The sequence below is a fragment of the Phytophthora sojae genome (genome assembly GCF_000149755.1).
Source record: "Phytophthora sojae unplaced genomic scaffold PHYSOscaffold_10, whole genome shotgun sequence".
NCBI classification, from domain to species: domain Eukaryota; phylum Oomycota; class Peronosporomycetes; order Peronosporales; family Peronosporaceae; genus Phytophthora; species Phytophthora sojae.
In genome coordinates this window covers 408,772-423,258 of record NW_009258124.1, presented here as the reverse complement: position 1 = coordinate 423,258, position 14,487 = coordinate 408,772, and the positions used below count along the sequence as shown (strand labels likewise).

At 53.6% G+C, this 14,487-nt stretch overlaps 5 protein-coding genes across 5 annotated transcripts; 1 reads left to right on the top strand and 4 right to left on the bottom strand.

Moving 5' to 3' along the window:
• Nucleotides 1-3: 3 nt before the first annotated feature.
• On the bottom strand, nt 4-1,965 carry PHYSODRAFT_339148 (hypothetical protein; the record flags this gene model as incomplete). The annotated part of the gene is made up of 5 exons (XM_009537048.1): nt 4-101; nt 144-356; nt 493-920; nt 1,571-1,806; nt 1,894-1,965. 5 exons carry the CDS (start codon nt 1,963-1,965, stop codon nt 4-6), a joined length of 1,047 nt encoding a protein of 348 aa, XP_009535343.1.
• Nucleotides 1,966-2,880: 915 nt separating this feature from the next.
• Nucleotides 2,881-3,441, top strand: PHYSODRAFT_305625 (hypothetical protein; the record flags this gene model as incomplete). Its single annotated transcript, XM_009537047.1, has 1 exon — nt 2,881-3,441. One exon carries the CDS (start codon nt 2,881-2,883, stop codon nt 3,439-3,441), a length of 561 nt encoding a protein of 186 aa, XP_009535342.1.
• Nucleotides 3,442-4,584: 1,143 nt separating this feature from the next.
• PHYSODRAFT_525945 (subtilisin serine protease) lies at nt 4,585-5,853 on the bottom strand (the record flags this gene model as incomplete). Its single annotated transcript, XM_009537046.1, has 1 exon — nt 4,585-5,853. The coding sequence occupies one exon, from the start codon at nt 5,851-5,853 to the stop codon at nt 4,585-4,587; it is 1,269 nt and encodes a 422-aa protein (XP_009535341.1).
• A 2,032-nt stretch (nt 5,854-7,885) lies between these two features.
• PHYSODRAFT_524237 (hypothetical protein) lies at nt 7,886-8,758 on the bottom strand (the record flags this gene model as incomplete). Its single annotated transcript, XM_009537045.1, has 2 exons — nt 7,886-7,974; nt 8,053-8,758. The coding sequence occupies 2 exons, from the start codon at nt 8,756-8,758 to the stop codon at nt 7,886-7,888; spliced, it is 795 nt and encodes a 264-aa protein (XP_009535340.1).
• Nucleotides 8,759-12,469: 3,711 nt separating this feature from the next.
• PHYSODRAFT_249197 (hypothetical protein) lies at nt 12,470-14,324 on the bottom strand (the record flags this gene model as incomplete). The annotated part of the gene is made up of 2 exons (XM_009537044.1): nt 12,470-13,517; nt 13,543-14,324. 2 exons carry the CDS (start codon nt 14,322-14,324, stop codon nt 12,470-12,472), a joined length of 1,830 nt encoding a protein of 609 aa, XP_009535339.1.
• Nucleotides 14,325-14,487: the final 163 nt, after the last annotated feature.

Here is a 14,487-nt window from a genome sequence, read left to right as displayed (position 1 = left end):
CTCCTATTCAATGCATGCGAAACAAACCGCCTTGAGCACGTCATGCACACCACGATCGTGGCGTCCGTGGCCTTGCAGTCCGTCCTGGTCCTCGGTCGGAGCTAGCGGGTTTGAGCAGGAGCGTTAGTGGACCGGCGACGCACTTGCACAGCTCGGCTCCGTGTCGAGGTCGAAGCACATGGGCGTGATACCGACGAACGGGATAAGCAGGAACAGCAGCAGCATGATGGCGTCCTTGGTCTTCTTCTCGAGCTTCTTGGCATTATCATGTCGGCCACTAGCACGAAGTGCCACAGCCGTGGCACTCTGCAGATACCTGCGGCTCAGTCTCGCGAGCGCGGCTAAGACGCCGAGCACTATAGTCAGCAACATGGCAGCGTCCAGCCTTGGCAGCCTGCATCTTCATTCAGCATCTGAACACCACAAAACACCAACATTGCATGCATTAGTGAGTCAATCGTCCAGGTGCGAGACGCATGCAGCGCTTCGTACCTGCAAATAGCGAGCGAGGCAGCATCACGCCGCTGCTGCTACCACGTGCGAGTCCGCCATGTGCTCCGACGGCTTGCACGCTGTTCGAATCGCGAGTCCTGCGCTGGGCGGGTCTTGCTTGGGCTGGAGAGTGGTGAGTCACCGCGAATTTCAGAATGAGTTCGACCAGCTCGGTCCCGGAGGCGCATGCGCTCCCGTTGGCGAGCCCACCCCCGCCAACCATTTTGGTTGCCCATGCAGCAACAGCGAGTGAAGGCGTCGCTGGTTCAACGCTGCCCTCCGTCAGTATCAGACCACGCCACGGACGTTGCTCCAGCGACCAATACTCGCTCGGCCTTAAAGCACTGGGCACCTTGAGCGACTCAGACGTGCCCTTGAAGCTTGTGAAGATATTGTCGTCATGGTCCCAGCGAGCCCCACACGTACTACTACGAAAATCCAAGGACAAGTAGGTCCGCAGAGGCGATATCGTAGCGCAACGCAATGAATCCAAGCAGCCTTACCTTCATTGCATCTAGATCTCCAACTTGGGCGCACGACGAAAACCTGGAGCGAGCTTGATCCATTGAACTCAGACGCGACGCCAGCGCCAAGCAGAGCCATCGAACGCGCAGAAATCAGCGATCACCACGCCGCGATGACGATCACTTGCACCATCATTGAGGTCAGCACAAACGCCAACTAGCCGTATGATGTGTGTTGTGTGCGTGTTAATTTAAGGAAAGTCGGCGGCACGTAGATGAAGAAATGCAGCGTCTAGCTCGGCTCGAAGCCGCGCAAGCTCTTGGCCACGGCCATAATTCTCGCTTGGATTTGTGATCTTGGTATTGTTCAGCTCGAAAGTATATTCTAGCCTCAAGAATATAGTGATGTACGTCACGCAACTACGTATTGAGCTTAAACCAGCTGCGACTACAACCCAAGTCGTTTCTTGGTTTTCCGAATCCAAGCCCAGTGACAGAGCCGCTGCCAAAGTGTAAGGTCCGCCAGTGCTGTTAGGACATCACGCTCCGTCAGTACAGCGCCAAACAACATTAAAAAGTATGCAAAGTTGCTGGTCTTACCGTATAGGTAGCACCTCGACTCAATCATGTTCAAGCGGTACTGGCGCACGATATGGTCTGGCACCTGCAAGAGGACAAGCGCTCCAATGCCGCCGCATTCATCCGGCCCCGGGAAGTCAAAGTCCTTCAAACGTCGCTCTGGGCTCATTCTGTTGGCGTCATTCATCGTCTCCTTGATTCCGTCCGGGATGTCGCACTTCCGCATTTCGAGGTAGTCGAGGTCTTGGTGGTGCAGCCACTTGCCGTTCCACTTCGCCAGGAAAAGGGTCAGGTCATCGGCAGTACAATTGGGCCAATGACGATTCCTTACTATGAAATCAGTGAGGTATTCTCGAACCGTCATTTCATCGTCAAACTTGCTGAAGAATCCCACGCCAGTTCCCACAATCGAGCCGAAAACTTCCCCCATGATGAGTGTACAGTACAATATAGTAGTGCGTGTGTTCGGAGTGCGGTCGAGTGCTTCGGAGGCTTTTAAAAAATGAACTAACTACAACTACAATGAAGCGCTTCGATTAAGACATCAGCAATTCTGACACGGGGCTAGCAACTTACCATTTGCATTGAGCCCACTCGTCACTCGCATAGTGGTCGTGTACATCCATCACCTGACCTATGTGGGGTGCTTGGACGGCTTGCATGTAATCGTTTTAGGCACCAGAGACCTTCGCCATCGAATACGCGTTATGTGAGACGGATTTTGAGATGCGTTCGGTCGAAGCGCATTTCTGCCGGGCATCCGATTCATGCTTCAAATGTCTTAGCATGATACTTTTGGTGCTGGCACGCCTAATGAAAACAGTTGTCACAGCCTTGGTGAAATGAGCAAAACTTCATCCTTTTCACGCTAGTTTTTAATCCGCAACCGTACCCGAACAATATCTGATCAATACATGATGGTACGAAGTACACTTTCAATATGTTTCTTCTCGTTTGTGATATTTTCTCCAAGAACTTCACTCCTGCGCGTTTTTTCCCATGAAGAAGCCGCTTAATCTTCGGCTAATCTGTGCATACTGTGAATAAATTTGAAAAAAGCCAACACTGATGGTCGGGCCCGGGTGCTATCGATATCGTAAGACCCACCAGCTCGCTTTTCGAATGTGTTATGTGTGGTACTGTACCGACCCAACAGGAAAGGCGTGTATTTCACATGCTGTCCACTTCTATTACAAAATTGTAAGTCGTCTCCTCGAATATTGGGATAGCAGGTCATGGTGCTAGGCAGCCAAAATCGGATTAGTTAGTTCATTTTTTAAAAGCCTCCGAAGCACTCGACCGCACTCCGAACACACGCACTACTATATTGTACTGTACACTCATCATGGGGGAAGTTTTCGGCTCGATTGTGGGAACTGGCGTGGGATTCTTCAGCAAGTTTGACGATGAAATGACGGTTCGAGAATACCTCACTGATTTCATAGTAAGGAATCGTCATTGGCCCAATTGTACTGCCGATGACCTGACCCTTTTCCTGGCGAAGTGGAACGGCAAGTGGCTGCACCACCAAGACCTCGACTACCTCGAAATGCGGAAGTGCGACATCCCGGACGGAATCAAGGAGACGATGAATGACGCCAACAGAATGAGCCCAGAGCGACGTTTGAAGGACTTTGACTTCCCGGGGCCGGATGAATGCGGCGGCATTGGAGCGCTTGTCCTCTTGCAGGTGCCAGACCATATCGTGCGCCAGTACCGCTTGAACATGATTGAGTCGAGGTGCTACCTATACGGTAAGACCAGCAACTTTGCATACTTTTTAATGTTGTTTGGCGCTGTACTGACGGAGCGTGATGTCCTAACAGCACTGGCGGACCTTACACTTTGGCAGCGGCTCTGTCACTGGGCTTGGATTCGGAAAACCAAGAAACGACTTGGGTTGTAGTCGCAGCTGGTTTAAGCTCAATACGTAGTTGCGTGACGTACATCACTATATTCTTGAGGCTAGAATATACTTTCGAGCTGAACAATACCAAGATCACAAATCCAAGCGAGAATTATGGCCGTGGCCAAGAGCTTGCGCGGCTTCGAGCCGAGCTAGACGCTGCATTTCTTCATCTACGTGCCGCCGACTTTCCTTAAATTAACACGCACACAACACACATCATACGGCTAGTTGGCGTTTGTGCTGACCTCAATGATGGTGCAAGTGATCGTCATCGCGCTCGGCTGCAGAACAAGCTTTTATAACGAAACCCTGTCAGGAATCGTTTATAAGGCAGCTTGTTTTTTGTATGTTTGAACATTTTATTCTTTACCTAAGTACTCCTCCATTTTGTCGGTCTCAGAACCTCATTGTCTCGGTAAGATGCGCCGTGAAAGCGTATTGATATAGGTACGAATCCCATGCTACTGATCCTTGTAGGGATAGATGCCTCAACGCACCTCGCAGTGTGATGCTGATGGGTTCTGCCTTCGTATCAATGGTCGATTTGTTGCCGAAGACGATGGGTGATAGTGAGTGCACGAAGTTGGTCGCCTTCTACGCCACGCATTTTGCAGCCATTCGGCTTGCAGTGGTTGTCTAGGTGGTTTTGTCAGCTGAAATATGACACAAGAGGCATCGTAGACCATCTTGGGAAGAGCGACAACAACTACAGGCTAGTTTAATGCTGCGTAAAACTATGTACAATCGGCATTCAGCTAGAATCTGTGCTCTCGAGTATTGAGCTCAGATACAGATATTTCTAATTTGCCAAACTACGAGGAGCTCACAGGATCGTAACTAAATCATTTTCTATATTCTATAAGCGACTTGTCATATCATAACCCGCACAGAGGGAGTTGGTCCAAGCGGCGAGCTCCGTGTCTGCATTACTTGAGGGCTGCGACAGACAGGTCGAGTAAGAGTAAGATTTTGTAGCTTCGATGCCGCCAGTGATTGTATCCTTGATTAAGAAGTATCTACCGAAGATGATATGTATTCAATCAAATACATCGATTCCCTGGTGCTACAAACGCACATGTACTCAACAAAATGAAGTTGCAGGCTCGAATCCCGTCGGTGTCGGAAGGATTTGGCTCCTTCCTAGTACGCAAGCGCTGCGTTCACAACGTTCTGGGCGTTGATGCGGCCGTAGCCATACTGGTTGTTCGGGAAGACCGCGTTCCCCGTCCCACCGCAGGTCAAGACAGCATTGGGGAGTGCCTGATCAGTCGAGCTGGTCAACACCGACTTCATCGTGTCGAAGCAGAATCCGGGGCGCGCACTCAGAGCCAACGCAATCGTGCCGGCGAGGTGCGGGGCGGCCATACTCGTGCCAGACAATGAAGTGTAGGCGGTATCGTTGCTGTTCCAGGCTGAGCGGATGCTCACACCAGGACCAGCGAAGTCGGGCTTGACCAGGCCATTGACAGAGGGGCCCAAGCTGCTGAACGAGCCGAGGGCGTCACTCGTGTCGGTGGCTCCGATGGCGAAGGCCCTGGCCGAGTCGCCGGGGGAGACGACGGTACTGCAGCCATTGGCTCCGTTGTTTCCGGTCGCGAAGACCGGGAGGATACGAGCCGCGTACCAAGCGTCCAGACTAGGCTGGAAGTACGTCATGCCCTGACCGGCACCCCAACTGTTGCTCACGATGTGCGGCGCCTTGGCGGCGTTGCAGTTGTTGCCGTTCGTGTCGGTCGGGCACAGCATAAACTGCGCGCAGGCCGTCAACAAGGAAAGCGTGCACGAGGTGGCTCCGCAGCCCTTGCACGTCATCCACGTGACTCCGGGGGCAATCCCCACGCCATTTATTCCAGCGATCGTGGCCATTGTGTGCGTGCCGTGGCCGTTGGCATCATACGGCGTCGCGGTCTTCTGGTCCGGGTCGTACCAGCCGTAGGCTCCGATCCAATTGTTCCTCAGCACCTCGTGCGTGCTGCGCACTCCGGTGTCAATCGTCCCGACCACCACATTCTGGCCCGAGTTGCTTGCCGCCCAGACGTTCGTCGCTTTGATCTTGGTAGCACCCCAGCCAGCCGTGGGCGTGTTGCTGGTCGAGTCGGCAGTCGGCGTCGGAGGGTCCAGCGTGATGACAAGGTCGAAGATGATCTCCTTGACGATCACCAGCGTGAGGATCTGCTGGACGAGGGCCAGTGGCGCGTTCAGCACTTCGATGGTGTTGGTGATCCATCGACTCTGGAACTGCACGCCGGCCGCCACCAGTAGGTCTTTAACTGGACCTTGGGTGGAATCCGCGTGCTGCTTTAGCGCAGTGACGATGTTCTGGATGTTGGCAATGCGCTTCGCTTCGGTCCAAAACGCTGTGCTGCTGTCCGCGGCGGCCTGGAGCGTGGCCGTGTTGTTGTCCTTCATGACGATGATGATCCGACTGGTGTCGCAAGGGATACCGGTCACGGTCTTCACCACCGAAGTCAGCGTCGCCGTTGTTGACGTCGTCGTCGTGGTCACCGTGCCCACGACATCCCCTATGAGGCCGTTGGCGGCGCCCGATACGACGAGCGAGAGCATGGAGAGCCCCAGCAGGAGGGACACGAATCCGAGGCGTGCCATGGCCTTTGTGAAGCGGCGAGTGTTCGGGTGTGAACGGTGTTGGAGGGTCAGCGAGTGAAGCTGGTTAGACACCAAGAAGGTGAATTGAGGAATGAGCTGAGTGCGAGGCTTGGTAAATTGCTGCTAACCCAGGACTCGAGTCCTCCGCGAGGTCACCCATTCCATTGCATCGGCTCAGGAGCTCTTGCCTTCTGTGTCCGTGGTGCTGGTCGAGAAGGTTTCCAGCGAGTTGGTAACGGTGTTAAACGATAGGTATTTTTCCACGGGGCGCTCATCGTTCGTCGTTCGTCGTCAAGTTTGTCAGAGCCCGTCGCCCCATTCTTTCGAGATCGCAATGCACTGTGCCTCACATCACCACGAAGCAGTTCAGCTTGGAAAACGGCAAGAAATTGATGCCGCCGTCGATAATCTTGGAAATCCTTTAAAAAAATGCCCCGCAGTTAACGTGCTCATACAGAACATGTGAACTATCCTCTTGTCTTGTTGCAATTGGGGTCAAAACAACTGAAAGCTTCCATTCGCTCTATCCATTGAAAACTTGTCGTAGCGAACGCTTTGCGTGGCAACAGCGTTGAGGCTGACGTTGGTTAACTTTCGTGCTCTTCGTTGGGTCCAGTCCGCCACAGCACCTCACCGAAAACAGCGAAATTCACTCCCACCACCGAACGCAGCAAATTGATGATGTCCGCGTTGCCTGGTGGCTCGGGGACTTCATGAAACGTGTTCTTCTTGGGAATGTTCTCCTCTACCGGCAGGTAATGCCAAGTCTGACTGATCAATCCGTTTCCTGCCTCGAGGAAGTCAAGAGTGTGGACTGATACGAGCGAGTATGATAGTCATTCTGTTCTCAATGCACGACAAACCATACATACACCAAAACGATGGTTTCACTGCGGCTTCAACTTGCTTGGTTCCGAGTGTGTAAAGCTGTAGCTCCCACTGCAGACCGACTTGAATGCTTCGTACTTCCGAATCGAACGTTTTGCATGAGGCAGCGTCTTGGCGCGTAGTTGAGGTCCACCAACGTACATCCCCGTGTGTCAAAATATGGACGTCTTTCAGCTGGGCTCCAGTGCTAAGAAATTGAAGAGCAGCTAGCCATATGCAGCTCCGGTCCTCCTAACGAGGTCCAAGAGACCAAAACGCGCCTTCCTCGGCCTCCGCCACCCCACGATGTTCCACAACAATCTCCGCCTTCGAGCGCAAGAAACCGAAGCCCCGCCAGCAAAAAAATTGTTTGCTGCATCGTGACACAGCTTGCTTTCTTCCGTCACCAGAGAAGTGCCGTCTGCCGCTTGTGAACGCCATAGACTTCTCCCAAGCGACCAACGGAGACTTCATCTTGTCGACGAAAGGAACGAACACCCGGGGACACACTTTCGACACAATTACACCACACGCTCCAGCCCCTCGACCCATTCAAATACACACCCACATCAGCGGAGAATGGATCGTAGATAGAAAAAAACATTGAGCCACTTTACCACAACAAGTTTGTACATGTAGCAAGTGAGTATAAAGTGGTTAATGGGGTTGGATCAGCCATCTCATGGAGAATGTTGCTCCTCCACGGAGCGGTAAAAGTCTCAGGCTTATCATTTCCGACCACAGCAAAGCAACATTCACACAGCACACTAGCCCTTCACACGCTATCGCACTAACAACTGCAGCTTCACGGAGGGCAGTGATGGACAGGATGTTACTGTAAGGGACAAAATAATTGGTTGGTATATGATTCGGACCGTATATTGCTGAACCGAGTAACCGTCGAGTAACGGGTTTCTAACCGTTGGATACTTTTGTCGACCACCGAAAAGCAACTTCTAGTTGAAGTTTACGCTAACTCTGCTGGCTTGCCGTCAGTCTGCTTTCTCCACGAATAGAAGCACCTATGCATGACCCCATGAGCCCAGAACTCCAGCGCTAGTTGCTTAGACCTCGAGCTGGACTGAGTCTCACGGCGTCTGACTGGCTTCTTCGACAGAGATCGGAGCTGCAGACGGCGCCGCCGGTTCTGCACGACGAGGAACCACGCGTGCAGTACGTGGGTCATCAAGACGCGGTTCCTCTTTAGCTGAGCCTGCAACGCCCTCGTGTCGCGGAAGGTGCCACCGGAGCGACGCGTTTTGTCAAACGCCGCAGCTTTGCTCCGGGTCTGGACGCGATGCAGCTGCTGGACGTAGTGCTCCCAGCGTCTTTGCTGGCGGCGGGCGGCCACGAACGTCTTCCAGTGTGCAAGAGCGTTGCGCTTCATGTCCAGGCCCAGCTTCCGTTGGCTGCGCACGAGCCACCACTCAACGCGCCAGCGAGCCAGAGACCGATGCAGCAAACCCCTCGCCGTCCGCAGGCAAACCTCGCGAAACGCTTGCTGCTGGATGGCATGGCGCCTTAAACCTTGACAGAAGACGCTTTGGAGCAGTAGAAGCTGCTGACAACGCCGCCATCGGCTGGAAACACGCCACAACTTCCAGTGGGCCCAGCACCTTCGTCTCCACCGCAGTGACTCGCGTGTGTCTCGGTGTGAGGCCAACCTTCCAGCCGTGGCGAGGACAGCCCACGAGGTGAACACCTTTTGTCTTGATCGCAACTGCTGCATTCGATGCATCGTGGCTGCAACCGCGGACTGACCACGCCGGGTTTGGACTAAGGCTATCCAACTTGTGAAGACGTGAGCGAGGCGGATGCGTGTTGCTGCGTGGCTCCACATAACCAGCGCTACTTGGCGACGACGCGTGACGCGTAACAGGGCATTCCACGCTCGTGTTAGAAGGACTGACGAACGGAATTGTTCAGCCTTATACGTCAGGTGTCGCTCTATCAGAGCGCCTCGCCACTCATGAAGCGCGCGTCGACCAACTGTCCGCCACGCAAGACATTGGCCAAGGACTCTGCAGCTTCGAGCGTGTTTTGTAGCACTACACCACTTCGCCATGACTTTCTGGAGCAAGACCGCCTCAAACCAAGCCTCCGCGTCGAGATTCTGGTTGCGACGCGCTATGGCATTGACCGCTGCAGCATGCAAGCAGCGAACGGCCTTTCGTTTGCTGTGTCGTCGGAAGTACTCGTCAGCCTCGAGTCGTCGCCTCTTCAACGTAAAATACCGAGTCCAAGAAACCCAAGCGCGTCGAAGGTTGCAGCGTCGATCGTACGCGACGGCCACACGATTGCGGCCTACGGTCAGCCCAAACAACTTTCTCAAATGAAATCTCTGGAGTCTTTCGCGATGGAACGCATCTGCTCGCTTCAACGCCTTCAATCGTTGCTGGTTTTTCTTCCATCGAGAGAGAACAGCAGCTAAGACGTGCCTCTTGTAAAATGCTGACAGGAGTTGAGACCCCCATCTGTATCTGCGAGTTTTACGGAGCCAAATCGTGACGAACGAGTGCATTAGAAGACCGTACTCGTGCAATTGCTGCGTTTTAATCGCCACATTGCGTGTATCTCGGCGGCGTTGGACCAGCAATACCCAGCGTTTCCAACGCAAGCGAAGTTGAACCAGCTCACCCAGCACCATCAAATGGCGGTCTCTGTGCTGCAGTTCCACTGCCAGTCTCCATGCGCTGAAAAACTTAGAGCGAAGGACTCCGCATCGAGTCTGGACCAACAGTCTCCAGTGATCAACACACTGTTGCAGCTGCCGCTGTCGTCGTTGATCTCGTACGGCTGCGATCCTTCTTCCCAGCTCTCGCTTGCTCCAGAATGCCCATTTCGCCCAGTGTTGTATCATCTTGCTCGATAAGTGTCTGATTGCCATCGCATCAAGCTGCTTCTTCTTCAGCATAACTTGATGTGCTTCTTTCCAGAGCCCCATAAATCTTTTCACCAGTCCACGGCGATAAAATACTGCACTCCGTGCTACCAGCACCTTGCGCTGTTTGGCAGACCTCACTTGAGATCGCCACACACAGATAACGTGCCGCAACTTTCTCACCTCGCGCGTATCGACGATGCTTTCAACCAGAAAGCGTCGGTGTTCTTGCTGGTTGACTGCCCCAACGAAGGCCTCCCATGTTCTTCTCAGCTGCCTTGCTCGCCATTTCGCCGTGAAGCTGTGTACATCCCTCAAACGTTGGAACGTACGTCTCCATGGGCGCCATACAGCATCACGGAGGACCAAGTGCTCATGGTTTTCCCGAAGAAACTCTGCGCGCAGCCGTAACATTCGATGCTGACGCGAACGATGGTGCCACGTCCAGACTGTTCGACGCAGCTTCCAGCTCTTCAATGTATTCTCACGTTCCTGATCATATTGCGCGTGTTGAGAAAGGCAGATAAAGGCACGTCGACGCCGTTGCGAGTGCAGCACCGCCACGAGCGCTCGCTTCCGCTGTAGCGTGCGTCGAACATGGCCACTCCAAACGTTAAGCACGACTCGAAGGATTCGACGACGCCGACGTCGAACGGCAAGTTGAAGAGTATGGCGCGTACATCTCGTGATTTCATGGACTTCTCTCCAACCATCGTACGCGTCTCCCAAAATTCGACGATCGCTCCACCTCACAGCGAAATTCCACCGCTTAGTCAGTTCAACGTGTTCTCCCCACAATGAAAAACAACGGCGTGCCAGTTCCTCTACTCGCCGTACCGCAAAACGCTCGACCTCTTCATCTATGACTCGTTGAGCTTCGATCCCCGCCTGCAGCCACCGCCAGTATCGTCGAAGCAGTTGCCTAGCTGCTTTTGGCTTGTACTTCCGGAACCTCGCGCGCTGGTGTGTCGCCAAGACCCACGTGCAAAAGGCTTCACACCTCAATCTCCGTCGTCTCCGCAGACAGAACCGCCTCAGCGTCGCGATGCGATGGTGTTCGCTACTCCACTTCCTCCACACCACAGTCAGTTCCTTAATCTTCGCCTTCTTCATCACCGAGCTTGCTGCTTCTCTAAGCAAAAATTGTCGGACGGATAGTCGTCTCCACGCGTCGAATACTTCAGCTGCAAGTCGCTGTTCCTGACGCTTTCGAGCGCGAACTCGGAATCTTGATACAACAACCGATGCACAAGTAAATCGCCACCACTCTTCCACAATGCTCAGCAGTAGGCTTCGTCTCTCACTCCCCGTCATTTGCAACGGTTTTTTAGCCAGGCTAGAGCGATGAAGAGGTTTTAGGCGCGAAGACTCCTCTGTAGGGCTTGAGGCAGAACAAGTTGCCTTTTCAGTCGCGGGTCGGCCCACAGACGCCAGCAACGCCGTCACTTCGGCCCATTTTGGAGTCAACTTGTCCGTAGGTTGGTCCCTGCGTCTTCTTTCATTGTGGGATCGCCGCTGGGCGTCAAACGCAGCGTCGATGTCCGCTCGCAGCCGCTGTAGCGCCTCCATCGCCATTATTCTCGATTGGATCCGCGACGCTTCAAAGCACCATTCAAATCCAAGCAAACAAATAAAAAAACTGTACGAGCACGCTAGATGCAGTATACTTTAAAATGTATAGTAGACGAGCTGTCTGCCTGGCGCTCAGCTACAATGAGGTCAGCGTTAAACAAGCGTGTAGCTGTCGCCGTCCTCACCTTCGACTCGAGACAACTGACGACGCTTGTAGATCTCTACCAGCCAATGCACCAAGACGATCACTGCAACTTACGCGTGGTACAGTGTCACGAAGGCGTGGGTGGTCCTCTAGCCTCAGGTTTCTCTTGATCGCCGTAAAGACTTCGCTGAAGCGGTCGGCGTCGGCTTCCACGATGCAACCTACCGAAATAATGAGGCACACGATCTTCATGTTTACTGGAAAGTTGACCGCGTGTGATCAAAATTTCACATCGCTTCCTCTCCATCGGCATCTGATCAATCACATTAAAGTGGGTGGGGAATACTAAATCGACGTAGTGATCATTCAAGGGGTGAGAATTGATTGAGTGTATACCTTTTTGCTATGTATGAGGCATCAATGTCGTCGGTGACAGCGTCCATTACTTTTTAAAGTAAAGGGCGCATTCGTCGGATCAAGGTGCCTCTAAGCACCGTACCACGGATCTCACGAAAGCTAGGTTTTTGATAGATCTGATGCATTTTGAAAGTAGGTACAAAATGGGGAAACGCGTAACGTTGTATGTCTTGACGGAGACATTTGTTCCAACGTTTTTTAAAAGCCTTAAAAGGCATAGTGAGGCAGTTGAGAAGACTAAGGGCGGTCGTGGTTGGTGCAGTGAACCAGAACATTGACGCTTTATGGCTGAAAGTAGTGCTGGTATGAGTGAGGTAAGAAAAGACTATGATCGCTGTGAAGATGCTTTAGGGACAATATAGGGAGGCTATGTACTGCGCGTTAACCCTGAACAGGAAAACGTCGCGACTCGCAGTTGTACATTCATAAGCACGATTCCAATGTATATATTAGCCACATCAACGGTGTGGTTCAAAGTGGCGAGATTCATCTGCAAATACAGCGTCTTCACTGATCAACATGGCCGTAGCGATACTTTACTTGGTGGTGGCGACACTTTGGCGCGAGCTCACCGACAGTTTCTCGTCCAGGAGGCCGGGAAGCTCGTTGCCCATGGTGTCCAGCACCGGCGAAGAGGACATGCCCATGTTCATCCTCCTCATGACGACCACGAAGCACACGAAGTTGATGGCGCTAACTGCTCCCATGGTGAAGAACATGTTCTCGAGGTGGTCCTCGTTCAGGTTGTCGGACGGAAGCGACTTGGAGAACATGATGGTGAAGACCGAGGTGAGGATGCTGCCCATGGAGCTCATGAACAGGATCACGGCCTGGGCCATGGACTTGAGCGACATCGGCACCGAAGAGTACACGAGGTCGTAGGACGTGACGTTGATCAGACACTCAGCCAAGCCAATGAAGACGTAGTTAGGCACCGCAGCACCCCACGAGATGTCGTTCATAGGTTGAGAACTACCACCATCCAAAATGGGGTCCCCGTTCTCATCCTGCAGAGCGCCAGCGTTGCGACGGATGACCTCGAAGATGCCGGCCCAGAAGATGCCGACGATGGCAATGGCGAGGCCAGTTGCAGCCTTGCCGAACTGACTGGGGGACTTGCCGGCCCACTTGGTGTACGCCGGGTAGACGATCGAGTCCAAAATGGGGATGCAGATGACGATCACGATCGGGTCGAAGACTCCCAACATGGCACCAGGGATCTGTGAGCTCTTCGGGTCACTCGTGTCGAGGCGAAGGTCGCACTGCTGGGTAATGGACTGGAAGTTGGCGTCGGTCTGGTCGTAGGCGCAGTTCCAAATGATTGTGAAGGCCGAATACGGCAACACGCCCACGAGTTTCTTGTATCCTTCAACGCGCTCGTCATCGAAAGCCCCGCCCTGGCTGACCTTGGAGGAATCAAGGAACGACTGGTTCTGTCCGATGTACACCCAGCAGACCACACCAGCCAGCACCAGCACCGCAGCAATATACGACAGAATGTTGCCGATGTTTCCGTGCGAAGCGGAGAAGGTTGACGACCAGCGCTCCCAAGAAGCTGCACATGCTGAGGAGAAGGACGAACCCCTTGTGCGTTTCGTGGGCGTTGGACCACACGAGTCTGCACAGCATCGAGATGGAGCGGTCGTTCGGCGGCTGGAACACGTAGCGAGGGTAGCCGACGCACAGCATGACGACAGCGAACGCCATCACCACGGCGCAGATCATGTACGTGGCGAAGTAACCGTACTCCGCAGGGATCTGGGCCGAGCCGTCCACACACAGGATCGACAGATAACCATAGGAGACACCTGAGCCAACGTTGATGCAGAAGTAGAAGTACGAGAAGTACGTCTCCTTCTGGTGGACCTCGCTCGGATCATGAGGGTTGAACTGGTCGGCACCAAGTGTGATCACGCTCGACTTGATACAGCCCGTACCAATTCCAATGCCGGCAAACAATCCGATGATGAAGATCGGGTTCACGACGGCCGAGTTGGCCATGATCGTCGGGTATGCAGCGATAGCGACGAGGAAGTCACCGACGCAGTACCAGATACCAAACGTCAAAATCGTGCGGAAGCGGCCCCATCGCTCATCAGCCAGGTAAGCGCCGAACAGCGGGGTCAAGTAACAGATCGACGTCCAGGTGCTCTTCAATGCACTGGCGGAGACCAAGCTCCAGCCAATTTTCTGCATGAAGTTCTTGAGGCCTTGGTTGATGCCGAAGTAGCTGAGACGCTCGGCCAGCTCCATCATGAGGATGAAGATGCAGACCTGGAATAGAATGCTCTTGTACTTGCGCGGACGAGCGTCCCACATGGTCTGGACGGACTCGTAGGGCACCGCAGGTGAGCCCACGGGCGATTTGAGCGGGGCGGACGTGACGCCCATGCCTCTTCTGCTTGGTCTTGTCGAAGTCGAAGTGGGCGCTGGAGGTCAGATGGAGGAATGAACGAAAGCCTCTCGAGCTCACAGACATCGGATGCCTGGTGTTGCTGTGCCTTTATCCCCGTGGCGGCGCAGAGGGAAAAGTCTGCGTGCGATTATCACGAGG